Here is a 19585-nt window from a genome sequence, read left to right on the forward strand (position 1 = left end):
CATATAGTTGTTCTTGTCTGCATAATTTCCACTACCATACTTCTGAATTGCATCATGTTTTGCTTTTTCACTGACAGATGTATTTAAAATTATTTAATTTTGCCTTTTAAATTAAAGGGCTACAACTCCTTAAATAGTAGAATCACCCAGCCTTTACAGTCCGTCTTCTGTATTAAATTAACAATCACAAAATATTTACAAATGAAAGCGCAAATACTTCTATAAGCTGAACAGGTAATAGCTAAGGAGAGTTGCAGATTTCAAACCTGTATGGGTTACAGTGACAGAGTAAAGACTTGCAAGGTCATTTCCCTAAAATGACTTTAATAAAATACACATTAAAACGTGTTCATCTCTATAAATAGAGTGTGCAGTATTTGTTTTCTGGTGATTGCAAATTAAGAGGTATTTTAAATAAAGGGCTAGACTCTGTTGGTGCAAAAAATAAAGTATAATTTAGATATTAAGATTTATTGTATGACCTAACTCTCTAATACATTCGTGGCATATTTTTAATGTTTTTGGGTTGTCTATGTAGCACTACTTTTTTTGTTTTTATAACAGTTTACAAAAAAATGAACGTGCAATGTTAAATAATTCTTACCATCCCAAAATGTATACTCCTGTCATTTTGTCTTCTAAATAACTTTGCAACAGAATAAATCTGCCTATATGTTTGGACTAAAGTTATATTTTGAGCAGAGGCAAATAGGTTTTTTTCTCTAAAATAAATGATGGAAGGATAAAACATTAAAAAAAAAAAAGATTTCATTAACTAAGTATTGTGGCACACTAAGGCAGAAGAATATCAAAGTTTTGAGACAATGTAATCATCCTCTAGTTGTCTGGTGCTTAGTTCTTGGCCCTTCTGCTATGTCCAGCTTGCTTGGTTCAAACTAAACATCCATACGATGGATGATCTGATGCATTCCAACAAGACGGTACTTGCATGGTAAACGATTGAGAAGGATTAGCTATACTTTACCTTATTCAAGTATTGTTTAAAATAAAAGGATATTGTTTAGTTAGTGATACAAGATTTTTTCTTGCTTTCCTTTGTAACCAGAACATTCTAGCATCTAAAATCTGACATTTTAGCTCTCGGCTCTTCAACAACAACAACAACATTTATTTCTATAGAACATTTTCATACAAACAGTAGCTTAAAGTGCTTTACATATTAAACAATAGAAAAATGAAAGACACAATTATAAAACAAAATAAATCAACATTAATTAACATCGAATAAGAGTAAGGTTCAATGGCCAGGGGGGACAGAAAAACAAAAACTCCAGATGGCTGGAGAAAAAATAAAATCTGTAGGGATTCCAGACCATGAGACCACCCAGTCCACTCTGGGCATTCTACCTAACATAAATGAAACAGTCCTCTTTGGATTTAGGGTTCTCACGGAAGGGCTTGATGATGATGATGGTCACGTAGACTTCTGCCTTTTAATCCGTCCATCATTGTTGGAGCCTCATGAAGCTTTGAGTAGGTGGTGGTGGCGCAGGCCACCACCTCAAAGAAACCAGAAAAAGAAACAGAAAAGAGAGTAGGGGTCAGTACGGAAAACTCTTGCATTTTTGGTTTGTCTATGGGTGTTTTCATTATTGCACTACTTAATCGTTTCTTTCGGTAGTGTGTAAATATATTCCAGGTATAAGCTAAAATGTATTTTATTTGTAAATATGTATATATAGGCTACATTTCTAAATATAGCAAAGATATTTGTCTGAATAATGATACATAAATCACAGTGACATGTTAATTGTTGTTTATATTAGTTGCACAGTAGAGTTCTGAAGTGTAAGAACATGTCTGACTCTGGTGTTTTATTAGCGATGTCAAAAAAAGGTAAATCACATTTTGCTGAAAGGAAATCTACTTGTATATAAAGCGCCTTCTGTGTTTGTTTGGCCAATATGCTGATCCACACAGTTAAATCTATCTCAACCAAATGTTGCATAGATTCTGCATTTGTAGAGGGAAAGACCATAAGCTGTTTTTTGTTTTCAAATTAAACTGCAGGTGCACTTTATTAGGAATGCACCCCTAGGAAGAATTATTGGGACTTGGCACAGGTATGCAAAGTTGCTCGCAACTGTGGGTTTAGCAAGTGAAATTTTGGGGTGAGGCCAAAAGGTTTCCCCCTGGGGCATTTACTTAGTTACTGCACCTGCACATTAATCCACCCCAGACTGTGCTGGGTATTTGTGCTATTCTATATCATTTTGTGTACTGTAACATGATTGTACCTGTTGGTCTGTACAGTTAAGCATTCCAATACTTTGACTGATAATAAAACCCGTTTCTCATTATGATTTTTTTTTTTTGCAAGCATTAAGCATGGCATGCTGGTAGTGAATCCAGCCAAATGAATTTAAATATTATAAAATATATAAATGCAACTCCTCCTTGTTGTTTTTTCCCCTTCTACTACCAAAACATTTCCTCTGTTAAAGTTGTCTCGTTTTATATAGTGTACTCTAAGACAAAGAATCATTGGCCTCTTTTGCTTTAAAATGGCAAATGAGATTTTCAGTTCAGCTGTCGGGCCAGAAAGCTAAAATCTGTGACTGCACATTTAAAATCGGACCACTTTGACAGCCGAGGAGGGTTTCCTTTAGCAGCTAAACACTTGCTTTGTCGATTACGATCCAGTTACACTTTTGCTAGCACATCCCACTCTATCAGGTGTGTGTTTAATTTCCTGGTCCACATGAAGAGTAACAATAACTCAACTTTACATGTCTTGATGAAGAAATCTTTGCTCTGGGTTAACCCAACATTTATGTGTACCCAGTAATCCAGAGGCAAAGTTACCTTATTGTATAATAGAGCCTAGGCACTGATAATAATGCTCAGAGACCTATTTTTAAGAATAGCAATACATTGGCTTTTACTTTTTTATTCTGCCATAGCTAGCCTTGTTGTAGAATGCTTGAGCAGGACCTGTAGCAGTTAACTGCTTATTTATGCCCCTGTTCTATTTAGAAGTGTGGTCTACCAATCAAGGCACTGCTTTTTTTTTTTTACTACTATAATATAGGTTTATAAGGTAAGGTCCTTATTGTCACCTGTACAGAGTGCAGTGAAATTCTTACTTGTATATGCTAATGATCATGTCACACATTGTCACTGTCTGGCACTATGATTATTAATTATAACTACCTTGCCTCAAAACCTCTGTCTTCCTTGCCAGAAATTGTCAGAGCACATGTTTAAAGACTAATGCACCTTACAAAACATAAATTATTAAAACAAAAAAATAGAAAACACACCTTCTAGCTAATTATAGCTAAAATATGAAAACTGTGTGCTTTGAAATTGTGTGAGCTGTGAAAGGTGCTGCATGAAGTAACAGTAACATCTCTTGTCATCCACTCCAGTAGAAGGCCTGCTTCTTAATATATAATGTTAATAAAAAAATTCTCACAAGAAATTATTTTTTTTTTTTTAAAAGCTGTGTATGTATCATACACATACCCAAATATTATTATTTTTTTTTTTTTTATGTCACAATATGTGTTAGTTTTAACTGCCTGTTTGGTGACCGTCCAATGTGTGGACAGAAACTGTCCCTGACTATATTACTAATGTGAGTGCCAATGATCCTGCACTGTTTACTCGAACTGGATGGCTAAAATCTTCAGGTATCCTTTTACCTTTCTAAGTTATCATGTGTTTGTGTTTATTACTAGCACCCAACTGCCTTCCATTCAGAATAATTACCTGTGCTGCCTTCAAAACCTTCTGCAGTAGTTTACATTCTTGAGCTGACCAGGTTCAGTGCTAGGTTGTTATTTAGCCAGTAAGAATGGGCTTCACTGTGTAATTGTAGAAGATCATGAAAAGAGCAATCTGAGCTTTCCTCTGAAGTCTGAGAAAGTAGAGGCACTGATAAGCCTTTGTGGCGGGCGGCCAGGTCCCATGCCCGGCCGGGATGTTCCTTCTACATATGTTCCAGGGGAGCATCCATGGGCTCTTCAGTACCTCCCCCGGGACGCTTGGTGGCAGACTCCCTGGCAGACGATGGTGCCGCAGTTTCCCGCAGGGCTCCATTGGAGATGGAGTTCTCCACAGCCCTGTTGGGATCTGGGGTGGCCGCCAGGGGTGCTGCATGGATCCTGGAGCCAGCCTGGACAACTCTATAGCCCCGCCCGGAAGTGCAATCTGGAACAGGTGATCAAGCACCTGGAGCACTTCAGGTTGGGCTATAAAAAAAGATCGGCGACCACCACTCAGCGGCCAGAGTCGGGTGGAAGGAGGACAAAGCTGTGAAGGAGTGGTGGTGGTGCAAGAGAGAAGGGTTGTGGTTTGTGTTACTGTGTACTGTGCACGTCTTTCCTGTGAACCCTCCAGCTGAAGAAAGAAATAAGTCTTGAGTTTTACACGTGCCTCAAAGTGTCAAGTCTGTGTCGGGTCGGGCGATATATAGTGTCCATTTCACACCTTGAGAACAGCTAAAATGTTTTTTTGTCTACTTCAGTCATCGGAGATTGTCAATCCAAAAAAATTTAACCTGCTCACACTCTCAACAACATTCATTCCGATGTGATATTCCTTCTGCTTCCTGAAGTCCACAACCAGTTCATTGGTTTTGCTGACATTAAGGGTTAAGATTGTTGTCCTGGCCCCACTGAGGGTGCAGGTTAACCATTTATCTGTAAGCGGTCTCATTATTGTTGGTGGTGAGGCCTGTGATGTTGGTGTCATTACCACATTTCATAATGGAGTTGTACAATCGTCAAGTTATTCATCTGTGAATGTGTGATCAGACACCGCTCCATGTCGAGGGTCAGCACATGCTGAGGTCTTTTGGTTAGGAAGTCCAAAATCCAATTGCAGAGTGTGGCTCTACGTCCTAAATTGAGGAGTTTTGTGGTCAACTTTGACAGTAAAATGGTATTAAATGCTGATCTGTACTGTGTAATGGGACTCCTGCATAACGAGTTTTATTGTCTAGATGTGCCAGGATGGTATGCAACTCAAGGGATTTTGCATTGCCTGGGTATCGATTGTGATGAAATGCAATCATTCATCATGACACTCTGAAATGTATTGTTGATTGTGTTCCTGCACTAATCTCTCCGAGAACCTCATCACAATTGGAGTGAGTTCCACTGGTATATAGTCATTTAGTCCGTCCTCATTCAAACACCAGGTCGTCTTTATGTTTTGTGGCCAAATAAATAGAAAAAAAAAATTCCTGTTAACGTGTAAATTTTTTTTCTGCTAAACTTTTTTTTTCCAACACTTTAATTTGCAGTTGAAGCTCAAATTAAGTGTGGACCACCCTTGTGTGTGTTACTTCAGTATGAGAGGTAAACTGCAATGTTTGCTCCTAATTCCTTTGTTTTTAGGTGCCACTAAGAGGACATGCATTATTTTTTTACAGCTTTTTTTCCCTTTACAATAATTTTCTGCTGGCTTATCAGTGGCACAGACAGAAAAGGTTGAACAGTGCAAATGGTAGAAGGAACTGGTAAAACAGTAAGTTAATAATCGGCATTGTAGCAGCTGACATTAAAGAAAATTATTAAAGTGTAAAAAAGATAAAGCCGTAGACAGTGTGCATGCCGAGGCACATTTTTGTTAGTATTTGCGCATACATTCAAAAGGAGAGTTTTTTATATATATATATATATATATATATATATATATATATATATATATATATATATATAATATATATATATATATATATATATATATATATATATATATATATATATATATATATACATATACATACAGTGGAGATGGCAGTAGTGACCTTATAAGGAAGGAAGGAAGGAAGCAAAACAGTCACATAGAAAGGTGAGCAGGAGGAAACTATTCATGGTAAAGAAGGACACAGAGCCACTGATAAACTTGTGAAGGACAAATTGTGCACAAACCTTGGAAAGTTCTTCTTCACTCAAAACTATATACACATAAAATAAGTAGTGTAATTGAAAATAGTGACTTCCATAACTCAAATGTTATTGGACAAATTAAGCACATAGGTTTAACAAGCTCGCCAATCCAGTCCGGTCAACTGGCCACTCTAAATTGGTGTTTTCTGAGTGATTGTGGGTTTTTCTTTTAGCCTGTCTTGCAATAGACAGGCGTGTTATCCATAACTTGTATAGTCAAGTTAGGGTCTGAATGTAATGGATGTAAATGTAAATTAATGGGGTGTGTGTGTGTGAATTTTTTTTACATCTAACACATTTGTATTGATTTTAATATTTTATCAACATACTTAAATGGTTAATGTGCATTTAAGTTGTTGTATAATCCTAATTTAATACAAGAATACGATTTATATGTTAAGCTTGTCTGTCATTCTTGTGATGTGTGTATGCTCCTTAATGTTGAAAGTCCGATTAAAAAAAATCGTTTAAGGTATATTTTACTAATAGGGAAATAATAAGTTTAGTGTGTCTGTTAACTGTGTTTCACTATTAACTGCTGTTGGCTGCAGTCATCTAAAAATTAATTGCAACCTCCTGTTAACAGCAGAAGTTTAGTTTTAGTTTTAATGTTTTCTGCAGATGAGTTTGTTGTTTTTTTTTTCTTCTCAAATGTCAGTTAATGTTCCATACTGGCTTACAAAATGCTTTTTATTTTTTTATTTTATTATTTTCCCTGCATGACTTATTTTGGTTTAGAATTATTGAGATGTAGTTGTCGTTTTCTCAAGGGCCTCAAACATTTTAAAATGTTAATTAACAGAAGAGACCAACTTTCAAATTCCTGTGGCCAGAGTTTTGTAAACAGTTGATTAACTTGCTCTGCTTTATCTCTGCATCAAAGAGTTGTTTGAAGGGAACTATATTTGCTTTTACAAGCGTGGTTAACTTGTACTTTGTAATAGCTACCAGTAGCTCTCTGCATATTTTTACAAGCCCAGTGATTTCCTAGTATGGGTACTATTTGGAAATTCAATCCTAAATTTGATACCAAATCATGCTGGACCTCATTCCTCCCAGTTTCCTGTAATTCTATACTCAAAGGGTAAAAATATTGGTGGTGGTACGGTGGTGAGGAAACTTTAGACACATTGCCGTACTTGATTTAGTTTTAAACTGCTCAGCTAGTGGAGTGGAGCAGAGAAGTGCTTAACGTGCCGTAGTCTGCAATCCAAGATTGTTGTTTCTGGGCTGGATTCATTTGTGCAAATTGTTGAGGATATAATTGAAACAAGGCTTTGGTGTGTGTTCAGTTCAGCAGCCAGCTGCAGCAGTTTATGTCTTTGAAAGATATCGCACCTTTGTAACTTTTTACTGAGGAATTTCACTATTCAGAAGCCGGTGGTTTAGCTGCGCTCACCCCACAGAGGTTGTCAACTTCACAGGCTGACAGCGTTTAGTTCAGCCTTGAGTGGAATGTGGCTTGTCACTACAGCTGTTTCGGATATCTTCAGCTACTAATGATTGTAATAACAGAACAGGGTCCTGAGCAGTTGTTTTGGTGTTGCTGCTCAAGTGCACTTCGCCATGCATCTTGCTCACTCAAAGGATTAGAAAAGAAGACAAATGGCACGGAGACTCCGTTTGCATTTTGCAACAAGAAGAAGCAATACGGATCCTTTGTCGGAGACTTGTGGCAGTGATGTGGAAAATTATGTTTCTGTGTCAACCCAGAGACCTACTGAAGTGCATAATATTATCCAGATGAAGGTAACTTCACCACTGTGCTCACTGCCTCCCTTGTCGCCAGACCTGCGACAGACGTCATTATTTATATCACAAGTGAACAACAGTAAGAAGAGCACGTCTTTACAAATTTCTCTCCAGGCTTCAAAATGCAGTGGAGACCTTGAGACTGGAGCATATGTGATTCCGAGTGATAGAGAGAAGCCGGTTATCTCAGAGACTTGCAGTTTAGGCACAAGAGACCATCACAGGGATGCTTGCTACTGTCCTAGCAGTACCCCAGAAGAAGGAAACTCCAACAGATTTCCTGCCTCGGCGGGTCTGTCTTGTAATACTTCGAGCATCCCCGATTTAAGGTCATGCACAGATGACAGAGGTGAGCGTGCAAGAACCAAAGATGATGTTGCTGGTGATTTTGCATCACTAGGAAACCCAAGTAATGACGGAGGTTCATGTAGCAGTAGCAATGCAAGTGATGCAGGATACTGCAGCAGTAGCAGCATTTATTTTGATCCTGAATTCCTTGAGCGGCCACCAGCCGCAGAAATTATTCCAGCAAGGAGAAGGGCAAAGGTGCCCCTGAGACGTTGTTCTTCTCTGGTCATTTTTCCTCGGAGTCCTTGCAGTACTCCACCCACATCCCCTATTAGCCCAGGGCCTACACAGTCGCATGCTTCCTATCAAACCTCACATCAGTTCTGTCTTTCTGCAGTGGATCCTTCATCACAAGAAGAAGAGGAGGCAACATCAAGGGGTGCTGTTGCTACAGCAGTCAATGGCCTCCGTTTGTCAAAAATCAGCTGTCCACCTGTAGAGCTCAGAGATGTGAGGCCCCTTCATTTGAATGGGGCACTAGTGGATAAATCCTGTGGAACCAGCACCAGTCTGGACCAGCAATCCATTCGTGAGAGATCTGAAAGGCACGCTAGTGTTTTATTACATTATACTTCACCAAGGGTAGGTACATCAAGTCTAGAGCATTATGAGCTCCCTGTTAGTGAGCCCAAATGTGAAAATCTGCCAGAGCATCATCATCTAAAATTAATGAGGAGCACATCTGCTTGTTTGCCATCGCAGCAAAACTCCGATTATCACCTAACCAGTGTCAAAGAAAGGAGCAGTAACCAAGCAAGAAAAAGCCACCACCAAGCCTTACAGAGAAGCCTTTCACTTGAGGTACCTTCTCAGCAGATTTCATGGCATTTCCCATATCTCAAGAAATACAGCTGTGGAGCACCTAGAGTACATATTCGTTTGTCTCCAGGACATGAAGGAAGGGTTTGTGGTTCTGTAAAGGAAATAAAAAGGAACTCTGAATGTGAAAAGATAAAAACAGATATTGGACAGGATTGTAAGGTAAGCAGTATTTCTCACCCATGTAGGATAGTGTTCTAAATCTGTTACTTATTGCTTAAAACATAATGAACTTTGGTTATCCATCCATCCATTTTCTAACCCGCTGAATCCGAATACAGGGTCACGGGGGTCTGCTGGAGCCAATCCCAGCCAACACAGGGCACAAGGCAGGAACCAATCCTGGGCAGGGTGCCAACCCACCACAGGACACACACACACAAACACACCCACACACACACCAAGCACACACTAGGGCCAATTTAGAATCGCCAATCCACCTAACCTGCATGTCTTTGGACTGTGGGAGGAAACCGAGCCGGAGGAAACCCACGCAGACACGGGAAGAACATGCAAACTCCACGCAGGGAGGACCCAGGAAGCGAACCCGGGTCTCCTAACTGCGAGGCAGCAGCGCTACCACTGCGCCATCATGCCGCCCACTTTGGTTATTTTCATTCTTAAATAAAATGTTATGGTTGTTCAGTATGTTGCATTGCCATTTCACAGTTTTTGAACATAGTATTTGTTAATTTCTGAGCTGGGATTCTGGGTGGAGTTTCCCAGTACAATCTATATATTTGTTACCAAGTTCACTGGTATCTGTAAAATGGACCATTATGTGCGTGTGTAAGTATCCTGTGAGTTATTTTCTTGTTCGATGTCTAGGGTTCATTCCTCTTAAGTGCTAATTTCTGTTGACTTTAATTCTTCATGAACCTGTATTGCAAAAAGCCGAACAAAAGCAATCTATAAATGAATTCTTGGATGCACATTTTTTAATTTCTTCTAATGTATGTGTTGTAATACTTACAATTATTATATAGGTTTGTCTGAACATAATAATTAATCAAATTGCTAATTATTCCAGAACTCCCCATGACTGATTCTTTTTTTCAAGTTAGAGCAACTGTCTGTTTAATAATGTTGCTAATCAAAATGTAATTGTTTATTGTGGTTAAAAACATTTACTATGACAAAGGACTATCCAGTGTAAGAAAGAGCACTTTGTACTAATATTTGCCATCTCTTTCTAACCTATTTGGTTGTCCGTAATAAGACATACAAGAAAAAAATCATATTTTTGATGATCATTATCATATTTTATAAATTCAGAGTTAGACTAATGGTCATAATACTGTACATGCACTAGAAGGTGTTACTGTAGTTTACAATTGAGATTCATAACTGTACAACCTGGTTAAACATAACTTAATGTATTCCAGAAAGCAGACTTTTCAAGCAAACATTACCATAGCCCGTCTATTGTTTAATTTGTGAATTTTACAGTAATAAAATATAGCTTTGGAATCCTAACATTTTATTTTAGTATAGTTTAGCATTTAAATGCATTTAGCAGATTATTTTATCCAAAGGAATATACAAAATTTAATGCCTGTGGCTAGATTTCCTTACTTAGCAGAGTCATAAATCCAGCAACCTTCTGGATTATGGACAAGCACCTTACCAATACTGCTCTTTAAGTGTTTTTTAAAATGTGATTAAAATTCCCTTTTCCTATTTAACTTTTATTAGTTGGGAGTATAGAATTCCACTAATACTCTGTATTTGTGACGATAATGACCAAATGTCCTTAAATGGGTTTATAGTTCTATATTTTATTTGACATGAGTTTTACAATTAGCCAGTACCAATTTTAAAAAATCTATTTTCTATGCTTTTTTTTTTTATTCTTGAAACTAAGGTGAAAGTAATTTTTTTTTTCCTTGTTTAACCATTGTTGTTACCTGAAAGCACTATAACCTATAAGATGCTCCAGTAGTAAGTTTGGTCTGTAAAAAAATAGCTGTCAACAGACTACTTTTAGGCCAAGGGTGGGTTAGCGTTCTCCTGAATTGCTGCAGTGTTTGTGGGTTTTTGTTTGGGACAATGTGATGGTCATAAGCTAGATAGTCTGTAGACGAATGACTTCTTTTAGCATGCTAGTCACACATTCATTTAGGTATGTGATAGTGTTGAGATCACTACTCTGTTTCTAGCCTCTTCAGTTCAAATTAGGTCACTTCTTTCAAAAAAGGTCTCAGTAAATCATTAAAGAGCTAATAAGTGGGGTGTCTTCTGAATACACTGGCAAGAGTATATGAACTCTTTGGAGTTACCTAGTTTCCTGCATTAATTGGACACAAAATGTGATCTGCTATTCATCTAAATCACAAGTATGGACAAACATAATGTGCTTACACTAATAACACAATTCAGATTTGTTTTTTTTTTTTGTCCTTATTGAGCACACTTCAAACATTCACAGTGAGCTGTGGGAAAACTAAGGGAACTTTTGGATTTAATAAATGGTCAAACCTCCTTGTGGTATAGCGGGTCCGTGGCTTCAAAGAAAAAAGGGGCCGGGTTTTAAATCCGTATTGCTATGTCGTTTTCAGTGGGCACGATTGCACGACCCCGGGGAGTTAATGAGGTAGTTGCAATGAGTCGCACCGGCACGTGTAGGTGCGATCGTTCTTGATTGCCTCATTGGCTTCCTGCGGTGTGTGATTAAGGCACTGCGCCCACTGAGGTGCGCAGAGGTATGTGTGACACCAGAGGAAAGGGGCGATGAAAAATGGAAGGAACAGAGAGATGAATAGATGCATCGAAGATGGAGGTGAGGAGAAAGGAGGTTAATGGACAGGAAAGGGCAGTCGTAGCAGGATGAGCTGGCCACCTATCGCAGGAGAGCGAATGAGCTGGGGCCCCGTGAAGGAGCGTTTAGTTGGTTGCGCTCTGGGGGCTAGTTCGCCCCACTGAATGTTCGAGTGAGTGGGGTGAGCAAGGCAGGTGTCCTTCAGAGGAATCCGAAGAGAAACTACAGGAGCACGAAGGATGAATGGAGGAGAGCCACCCTCGACGGTTTGGCAGTGATGTCCTTAGGGAAGCTAAGATGGAGGGTGGCTGAAGGTGCTCGTTGCTGTTGAGTCTCCGCCGGCTGAGAGAGTAATGGGTGAGCCGGGGAGTAAAGAGAGGGAGAGACTGCATTTTGATTTCTGCACATTTTAACCTTGGATTTTAAAGGATTTATTTATTAATTTTTATCCCCACTGGACACTTGGTTTGATGGAATATTTAATGAAACTTTTGTTTTGATTATTGTTATAATAAATGCACTTTGGCACTTTATGGATATATCCTCTGGCTTCATTTGAGAATTGTCCTCATTTGTCAGCTCATCTCGGTGACATTATCAATGGGGTTGGGTTCAGGGCCCCCATAAGGACGTTGGGAGCCTGAAGAGAACCTGCAGCGTCACACTCCTTTGGCTGCAATAACCAGAGTTTCTGGAAGCTTTAAATTAGACCTGCTTAATGTTCGGGAGGACCTTTCTTCATTATAGAACTGCTTCAGCTTAGTCATGTTGTTGGGGTGTCTGGTGCAAACAGCTCTCCAGAGAGCATTCCACAGCATCTGTATGGGTGAAGGTCTTGGTTATACTTTCATGTTGGTATGTGATGATCTTTTCAAGCCATACATCCTGACGCATCTGTAAACTCCTTGAAATGACTTTGTAACCTTTTTCAAGCTTTATGTAAATTAACAGTCGTAGATCTTTTGAGATGTCTTTCTTTCATGAGACATACTTCACATCAGCAGATGCTTCTTATGAAGAGCAAACTCAAAATATTTTAGTCCTTCACTAAAGGTTAATGAATCTCGCACCTTCAATCTTGTTTCGTTGATTTGACTCTAGGTTTTCTAACTCCACAAGTCATTATACTAAGGGTTCACAGACCTTTTCAGATATTTGTCTGGTGCAAACAGCTCTCCAGAGAGCATTCCACAGCATCTGTATGGGTGAAGGTCTTGGTTATACTTTCATGTTGGTATGTGATGACCTTTTCAAGCCATACATCCTGCTGCATATTCTTCCTGAACAATTTGACCTTTTTTTTTATAGACATTTAATAAAACAAAGTTTCCAATGGTATTCACGCAGTGATTTTTATTATGTGAGAGTAGTGACTTCCTCCTTGGTGTTCATGCCTGTTCAATGTTCGTATATGGTAGACTCATGATCAGAGATGTTAACCTGTTTTTAGATATTTCTTCATGTCTTTAGCATTATTTTAGTTTGTTTTTTTAACACCTCCATGAGCAGCCTCCATTGTGCCTTTTGAAATCATCTTAGATGAGCACCCACTTCTATGGAGCGCAGCCACATTATTAACACTAGAATTAATAAAGCCTCTGAAAAAAGTCCTAAATCTGGCCCACCTTAAATCCTCTCCGTTTCTACACAGTTTGTCTATGGACTGATGCATCTGTAAACTCCTTGAAATGACTTTGTAACCTTTTTTCAAGCTTTATGTAAATTAACAGTCGTAGATCTTTTGAGATGTCTTTCTTTCATGAGACATACTTCACATCAGCAGATGCTTCTTATGAAGAGCAAACTCAAAATATTTTAGTCCTTCACTAAAGGTTAATGAATCTCGCACCTTCAATCTTGTTTCGCTGATTTGACTCTAGGTTTTCTAACTCCACAAGTCATTATACTAAGGGTTCACAGACCTTTTCCATCTCTAAATGTTAGTTTATTGTTGTATTCAATATGTATTGTATAAGAACAATACAATTTTTTTGCATTATTGGTTAAAACGGGTTATGTTTGTATTGTAAATTAGATGATCAGACCATATTTTGAGACCAATATATACATAAATGTGGATATTTCCAAAGGGTTTACATTCTTTTTCTTGCCACTGTAATAAATTATAATGTGTCATTAACCGTGGTGTCTCTTCATTCTAAATGACCACCTTTGATGATGATTACTGACTTGGGGTGCCTCCTCTATGAAGTCGGCATACACTTTACACGCTTGTAAGGGTTTGTACCCACTTTTGGAACACACAGCCTTTGTTAGACACTCTAAACTACCCGTGTGTGTTGGTGAGCCTAATGTTAGACTGACATTCAGCCCCTTTATTGTGCCTAATTTCTGCAGGGAGCAAGTTCTGACGTGTGCCTCTTACCAGGAAAAACAACTTCAAGACATGAATGGACGATTAGATAAACTTTGTCACAAGTAAATGTCAAAGATTAGTTTGGTTTGGTGTCTGCATTTGGATATCTTTCCCAATTATGTATTTATTTATCATATTTTGTTCATTTATTTTAACATTATTTTTGACATTATACCCTTAATATCAAAAGGAACAGAAACAGACTGTTCTGCACAAAACACTAAAGAGGAGGTGTAACGTTTCACAAAATGAAAACAGTATGAATGAAAAATGCATCTGCGGTAAAAGTAAAGCAAAAGATGGCAAAAAAAGAAGATGGAAATATCTGATGCTAGTAAAATTACATTCAGTATCGCAGTCGGTGGGGAGAAGAAAAAGTTTAACTATTACAGCAAACGTTAACAGCTAATATACAGCCAGTAGGTACACTAAAAGTTTTTCTTCCAAACTTTAAATAAGCACAAGCAGTTTTAAAATACCCCAGTTCATATATGAAACCATCGGTACATACCGCATGATAGTGTGCACAGCTCAAACTGAAACACTAATACAAATGGCTGTCAGTCTGTTCCTATTTATTATTGCTGTAGAATCCGGGGAATTATGCAACCCTTTGCGCCAAATGTGATTTGAGAGCCACGGAGAGTCTGCTTTCAGTTACCTCCAAACTTCTTATTCTGACTGATGGCACAGAAGCACTTTAATGTGTCACATGTATTCATTTAGCTGACGCTTTTTCCCCAAAGTGAGTTAAAATTTGAAATATGTCTATTTTTACAGAGTGGGTTTTTGCAGTCATTTGAGTCATTAATGGAGAGTGAACCCATGACTTTGTAAATATATATAGCATTACCCCAAGATACTTTACTGTTATAGTAAAATTGCTTCTGCATTGTGAGTAATGTTAAATAAAGCAATTGGCTTATGGTCACACTATGATTTAGTTGTCAAATTTGACACCTCAAACTTGTGATTTACAGTTGACATCTTTCAAATAGAGGGCTTCATTGTAACAATCTTTAACACACATGAAGGATTAACACGAAGAAGTCATTTACATGTAATGAGGCTTTGTCCTCCATCGTATTGCCCGAACCATGTTAGATAAGGAGGGATCTATGCCTTTTCCTTATCTAATGCCTGTAACTGCAGCCATTTTCACTCGGACAGATAACCCTGCTTCCAGGACATGAGTGTGTAAAGCTGAGTCAGGAATCTTAAGAAACGCAAGCCAACAAGCCCCCTGGTCATAACCGAGCTATTTGAAAGATGAACAGAAATTGAGTGGCAATTGATAGTGTCCATTCATGTTAGCAAGTGAATCCTTGAACCTAATTGCTAACAGATGTGACCATGCACCTTCTTGTTTAATAGGCACTGTTTTATACCAGAGAAGTGTAAGCAGTCCAGCATTATTATTATTATTATATGTACAGTGGTGTGAAAAACTATTTGCCCCCTTCCTGATTTCTTATTCTTTTGCATGTTTGTCACACAAAATGTTTCTGACCATCAAACACATTTAACCATTAGTCAAATATAACACAAGTAAACACAAAATGCAGTTTTTAAATGATGGTTTTTATTATTTAGGGAGAAAAAAAAATCCAAACCTACATGGCCCTGTGTGAAAAAGTAATTGCCCCTGAACCTAATAACTGGTTGGGCCACCCTTAGCAGCAATAACTGCGATCAAGCGTTTGCGATAACTTGCAATGAGCCTTTTACAGCGCTCTGGAGAAATTTTGGCCCACTCATCTTTGCAGAATTGTTGTAATTCAGCTTTATTTGAGGGTTTTCTAGCATGAACCGCCTTTTTAAGGTCATGCCATAGCATCTCAATTGGATTCAGGTCAGGACTTTGACTAGGCCACTCCAAAGTCTTCATTTTGTTTTTCTTCAGCCATTCAGAGGTGGATTTGCTGGTGTATTTTGGGTCATTGTCCTGTTGCAGCACCCAAGATCGCTTCAGCTTGAGTTGACGAACAGATGGCCAGACATTCTCCTTCAGGATTTTTTGGTAGACAGTAGAATTCATGGTTCCATCTATCACAGCAAGCCTTCCAGGTCCTGAAGCAGCAAAACAACCCCAGACCATCACACTACCACCACCATATTTTACTGTTGGTATGATGTTCTTTTTCTGAAATGCTGTGTTCCTTTTACGCCACATGTAACGGGACATTTGCCTTCCAAAAAGTTCAACTTTTGTCTCATCAGTCCACAAGGTATATTCCTAAAAGTCTTGGCAATCATTGAGATGTTTCTTAGCAAAATTGAGATGAGCCCTAATGTTCTTTTTGCTTAACAGTGGTTTGTGTCTTGGAAATCTGCCATGCAGGCCGTTTTTGCCCAGTCTTTCTTATGGTGGAGTCGTGAACACTGACCTTAATTGAGGCAAGTGAGGCCTGCAGTTCTTTAGACGTTGTCCTGGGGTCTTTTGTGACCTCTCGGATGAGTCGTCTCTGTGCTCTTGGGGTAATTTTGGTCAGCCAGCCACTCCTGGGAAGGTTCACCACTGTTCCATGTTTTTGCCATTTGTGGATAATGGCTCTCACTGTGGTTCGCTGGAGTCCCAAAGCTTTAGAAATGGCTTTATAACCTTTACCAGACTGATAGATCTCAATTACTTCTGTTCTCATTTGTTCCTGAATTTCTTTGGATCTTGGCATGATGTCTAGCTTTTGAGGTGCTTTTGGTCTACTTCTCTGTGTCAGGCAGCTCCTATTTAAGTGATTTCTTGATTGAAACAGGTGTGGCAGTAATCAGGCCTGGGGGGCTGAAACAGGTGTGGCAGAAATTGCCTTAAATTTTACACCGTTTGGCTTGCTCTCTCTCTCAATTGAACTCAGGTGTGATACACCACAGTTAGGTGATTTTTAACAAGGGGGCAATTACTTTTTCACACAGGGCCATGTAGGTTTGAATTTTGTTTCTCCCTAAATAATAAAAACCATCATTTAAAAACTGCATTTTGTGTTTACTTGTGTTATATTTGACTAATGGTTAAATGTGTTTGATGATCAGAAACATTTTGTGTGACAAACATGCAAAAGAATAAGAAATAAGGAAGGGGGCAAATAGTTTTTCACACCACTGTATAATTTAAAACCTAAATAGAACAAGCCCAGCTCACCTCACCAGACCATTTTTCTTTTGGACCATCAAACGAAGTTGTGAAGTGGTTATGGACCTTTTGTGTTCCTCTTGACCTGGGACTGTTTATATACATGTTATCAAAAAGTGTAGTTGCTAGGTCATACTAACATTTGTGAATGAACAAGTCCCAGTCCAACTAAATTCCTAAGATGGCTAACCAGGAAATTCTGTTTTTTTTTTGTGTGTTAAAGGAACTTTTGTCTGAGGCGACCCCTTACAATAGTACTTATGGTGGCCTCTTTTATTAGTTTATCATTCATGCAATTCACTGCATTGTCTAGCTAACAAAGTTGTTTGCTACTTTAACACTTTAGTGATTTTATGTAATTTATTCTTAATGGTGGTTTTTGGAATGAAAAATCTTCAGTCCACATGAACATGGGAGAGAGCCACAGTAAGGATTCTGGTGTGGCTCAGCTCATGGAATTGGAGTATATGGATGCATGTGGTTTTGCCTGTGACCCTAAGTTCTCAAACTAGGTAACTGCTAATACTTGGCTTTGTGCTGATATTCTATACATGAAAATATTGAATTGGAGAGGATATGAGATGTGTGTTTTATTGAGTCAAATGAACATAGTGAGAGTCTAAAACTTAGTCAGGTATGCGAACACAACTTTCACCCTGCAAATGGAGGTGCTGTTTTTTTAAAAGGGATCAGAAGGCCGACTTTTATACAACTGTCACACCAATGACATGATGTACTGCTCAGTTCCAGGTGGTTGTGAGTAATTTGCCAACTGCTGATGCAATCTTGGCAAAATGGCAGTGCCCGTGATCATCACAAAATGGTGTTGCAGGAAAATGTTGAAAATGTGCAACTTTCTCAAAACACATGCTAGGTAGGAACTGATGTCAGAGTTTGACTCTTTGGGTCTAAAACCACCACAACAGATCCATATTGCGACAATCCTCCTACTATTGTTCATAAACAATAAATCTGCAGTCCTGATGGGTATCTAATGACTAGCAGTGGTGACCCTGGCACACCAGACTCTTGTGGCATTTTTTTATAATTGGGCTTATCAATTAGTAGTTTCCAAACCGGGCCCAGTGCCATTGTGGTGTAAAAGGCAAGGTGGGGTTGGGCAGGTGTTGGCCCCACAGTTTTGTATGAGAGGATTTTTTAACACATTTTTACTTAACATGCACTGTAAGAATTCAATGCAGTATAAGCACTCATTTATGCAGTTCCCACTGACTCTATTTCAATGCAGCAGGAAAGAAAGACAACAATTGTTGTTTTGTAACAGTCTTTTGTGGACATTTGTCAATGCGCATGTAATGGTGATTACTGGTAAATTTTAACATTTTGAGACTGTATGTGATGATTTAGTAAGTGAATTCAACTTCATTTCACAATAGTTGTGGCTATTCCACATAGCACATTTATCTTACATTACAATATATAAGTACTGTTGTGATTCTGAACTGTGAGGAAATATGCAGGTAAGAATCTGTGAATGACAGCCATGGGTGATGGCCCAGCATGAAAGGAGCATCACTTAACAAAACAGTAGGTGGGACTGGGAAACACTGAGAAGGGAGAATGCACAGGCAGGAGAGCTCACAAAGATGTTTCCCCCTGAGAAAGTTTGAGCATTTCACTGGGTGGCTCCCAAGATTGGAATAGTGAGTTAATCGGAGTCCCATTCAGAAGAGGGGTAATAAACTGTCCAGCTAATGGCCGTTTACTGCTGCTGTTCCAAAACATTTCATCAGTTAGGGGAAGGTGAATTTTGGATGAACACAGACATATTCCTTGTATTGCATTTTGTTTGAGTAAGAGGTTCTTAATAGCATAATAAAATGCCAGCTAATAATGTCAAATTTTACTTTGGAGTATTAATTTGTTATCCATCCATCCATTTTCTAACCCGCTGAATCCGAAAACAGGGTCACGGGGGTCTGCTGGAGCCAATCCCAGCCAACACAGGGCACAAGGCAGGAACCAATCCTGGGCAGGGTGCCAACCCACCGCAGGACACACACAAACACACCCACACACCAAGCACACCCACGGGCCAATTTAGAATTGCCAATCCACCTAACCTGCATGTCTTTGGATTGTGGGAGGAAACCCACGCAGACACGGGGAGAACATGCAAACTCCACACAGGGAGGACCCGGGAAGTGAACCCGGGTCTCCTAACTGTGAGGCAGCAGCGCTACCACTGCACCACCGTGCCGCCCCTGATTTGTTATTGTCCTGTTTATTGTAACTAAAGTAAAGTTTCACTTTGAAGGTTGCAATGGCCAACTAAACCAAAATAGCGCTACCCCACAATTACCCTCCCGCCAAATTTTCCTCTGGCACAAGAACTGCATCAAGACTTGCTACAACTCAGTTTTTCTGTTAGATTGATTGATATAATAAAGAACCTATAGGTGCACATTCAGATTCCTGGTCATCACCGGAGTATAGTTTGAAAAGAATGGAGGTGCTGGAAA

General features: G+C 38.9%; 2 protein-coding genes across 3 annotated transcripts in view; both read left to right on the forward strand.

Moving 5' to 3' along the window:
* The window catches only part of nedd4a (NEDD4 E3 ubiquitin protein ligase a), a 116597-nt gene that overhangs the window by 37526 nt on the left and 59486 nt on the right, over nucleotides 1-19585 (forward strand). The gene's annotated exons all lie outside the window — the stretch shown is intronic.
* On the forward strand, nucleotides 7075-9130 carry LOC120539916 (E3 ubiquitin-protein ligase NEDD4-like). Its single transcript, XM_039770255.1, has one exon. The coding sequence runs from the start codon at nucleotides 7527-7529 to the stop codon at nucleotides 9039-9041; it is 1515 nt and encodes a 504-aa protein (XP_039626189.1). The 5' UTR covers nucleotides 7075-7526; the 3' UTR covers nucleotides 9042-9130.

This window comes from Polypterus senegalus, chromosome 12 (genome assembly GCF_016835505.1).
Source record: "Polypterus senegalus isolate Bchr_013 chromosome 12, ASM1683550v1, whole genome shotgun sequence".
Taxonomy (NCBI): Eukaryota; Metazoa; Chordata; class Cladistia; order Polypteriformes; family Polypteridae; genus Polypterus; species Polypterus senegalus.

Bases quoted from the DNA above. Each gene is read 5' to 3' on its own strand.
- LOC120539916 (XM_039770255.1), top strand. From the start codon at position 7,527: ATGGCACGGAGACTCCGTTTGCATTTTGCAACAAGAAGAAGCAATACG.